At 43.1% G+C, this 2,608-nt stretch overlaps 1 protein-coding gene across 1 annotated transcript in view; it reads right to left on the reverse strand.

Annotated features, from left to right (window-relative positions):
- Window positions 1-2,267: 2,267 nt before the first annotated feature.
- LOC125484695 (histone-lysine N-methyltransferase MECOM-like) overlaps window positions 2,268-2,608 on the reverse strand; it is a 438,400-nt gene continuing 438,059 nt past the window's right edge. The window contains exon 3 of the mRNA XM_048604475.1: window positions 2,268-2,604. Coding sequence (XP_048460432.1) covers window positions 2,268-2,604 — 337 coding nt within the window. The remainder of the gene's footprint in view (window positions 2,605-2,608) is intronic.

Raw genomic sequence — 2,608 nt, forward strand, 5'->3', positions numbered from 1 at the left:
ACTAAAGTAGCATTGATATACAATAATTCTGAGGGAGCTAATTCATCAATTTGTTAACAATATAATGACACTCTGCTGTTACATCAATATATCCATCAGTGCATTCCACTAATACCTTGATCAATATATTGACATAATCTAAATATAAATTACTTTTAGTCCTCTTTATCCTGATAGAGTTGCTAAACAGGATCAGCTCTGTTCATGTAATTCGACAATTCTAGAATTATACATTTTATTCCACAGTTTTAATTGTTCTTAATCTCCGTCACTATTATTATGAATGTGGATATATGTCCATGCAGTGAGGAATCCTATGTTTCTGAGGATTTTTAAGTATATAAGGTGTGAAACATTATTATTGTGCAAGAAAAAGAAATGTAAATTTTGGGGTGCATGGTGGCTCAGTGGTTAGCACTGCTGCCTCACAGCACCAGGGACCTGCGTTCGATTCCACCCTCAGGTGACTGTCTGTGTGGAGTTTGCACGTTCTCCCCATGTCTGCATGAGTTTCCTCCAGGTGCTCCAGTTTCCTCCCACAGTCCAAAGGTCTGCAGGCTAGGTGGATTGGCAATGCTAAATTGTCCCTAGTGTTCAGGGATGTGCAAATTAGGGGGCTGGGTTCTGGGTGGGATGCTCTGAGGTTTGCTGTGGACTTGGTGGGCCAAAGGGCCTGTTTCCACACTGTAGGGATTCTATGATTCAGATGTATTGTCAGAGTTGCTCTAGAAATTCAGGAATGAACAAGAAGATGTTTGTCTTTCCTGCTAGAACATTAAACCTGATCTGGTAGGAGGGCAGAAATGAAATTCTGTTTGGAACATTGAAGTGAGCAGAAGAAAAATCCAACATGTTCTTTCAGGGGCTGCTAAAATTTTCCTTTGGGATTCAGCTAAACAAGTTTTGTCATCCAACTGGTAAAGTTTAGCCATGAGAGAACTGAGATCATCATGAAAAAATGAAGTAATGAGATAAAAAGAAAGCTTTTGCATCTTCTCAACTAAATTATATTTCTAGAGCATGAGCAATAATAATGACATTCAAATTAGCTTATTTTTATCCCTCAAACTAAGGAAGGGGTCACACTAAAGCTTGTGTTGGGGAATGAGCTTGGCCGGGTGATCAAAGTTTTAGTGTGGAGGCATTTTAGGAGCAATGATCATAATTCTGTAAGTTTTAACACAGCTATAGTTAAGGTAAGACAGGCCCTCAGGTGAGTTACATTATTTAAGAAACATTTAGACAGGTACATGGATGGGATAGGTATGGGAGGATATGGACCAAACACAGGCAAATGGGACTAGTTTAAATTATGAACACTGGGCAGCATGGGCAAGTTGGGCTGAAGGGCCTGTTTCCATGATGTAAACCTCTATGACTCTGTGAAAGTGCAAAATCGGGGGAAGGCTAATGTCAACAGGATTAGGCAGGAACTGGAGAAATTAAACTGAGGACGGCTGTTTGAGACTAAATCCACATCTGACCTGTGGGAGTTTTTTTCAGGCCAGCTGTGGGCCGAAGGGCCTGTACTGTGCTGTATTGTTCTATGTTCTATGTTCTATGTTCTATGATCAGAGAACAGGACCAGTGTATTCTGTGAAGATGAAAGAAAAGGATGGCAAGATTCAGGTATCTTGGTTGACAAGAAATATTGAAAGTTTAGTCAAAAAGAGAAAGGAAGCATAAGTAAGATTTTGGAAACTGAAATCAAATAAAGCCCTTGGGGAACGATAAGGAAGCAGAAAAGAACTTAAAGAAGAAATTCGGAGGGTTAGAAGGGGCCATGAAATGTCCTTTGCAAGTCGGATTATTGATATGATTTGGTCTATTTATTGTTGCATGTATTTTGTTACAAAATACAATGAAAAGTGTTGTACAGTGTTGCCAGACTCCAACACCATCTAAAAACACAGAAAAATAAACCAAAACATTGAATATAAATGCAGAAAAATAAAGAAATAAAGAAAACATATCTAATTTTATAGTCATTTTTGTTAAGTGCTCCATCATGGGCTATGGGCCCCCTTCACCATGCCATTGTTGGTACGAAAGTTGCTACTATTCAGCGCCATTTAGCCTCCACTGTACCTTGCCACTGTGAATCCTCAATGGGCCTCACCAATGCAGATGCCAAAGATACTGTCCAGCACCGCACTGGCCCAAACTTTAACCAGTCACCATGAGTCTACTTTGGACCTGTCTCCCCAATGCAGCCGCTGCTGATGCCACCAGGTCTCATACTGGGACCAAACTCACCTCCGCTGCAGTTAGCCATAAGCCGGCATGAGGACTGCCTCATTGATGCAGAAGCCACTCACCTCTGACAATGCCACCTTGAGTTCACACTTCTGGGCCCACTCTATCCACACTGCCAGGCCCACTCTATTCTCACTGCCGGGCCCACTCGATCCACACTGCCGGGCCCACTCGATCCACACTGCCGGGCCCACTCGATCCACACTGCTGGGCCCACTGGGGTCTGTGCTACTGGGCCCATTGGGGTTTTTGCTGCCGGGCCCACTGGGGTCTGTGCTACTGGGTCCACTCTGGTCTGTGCTACTGGGCCCACTGGGGTCTGTGCTACTGTGCCCACTGGGGTCTGTGCTGC

This window comes from Rhincodon typus, chromosome 13 (genome assembly GCF_021869965.1).
Source record: "Rhincodon typus isolate 14 chromosome 13, sRhiTyp1.1, whole genome shotgun sequence".
NCBI classification, from domain to species: Eukaryota; Metazoa; Chordata; class Chondrichthyes; order Orectolobiformes; family Rhincodontidae; genus Rhincodon; species Rhincodon typus.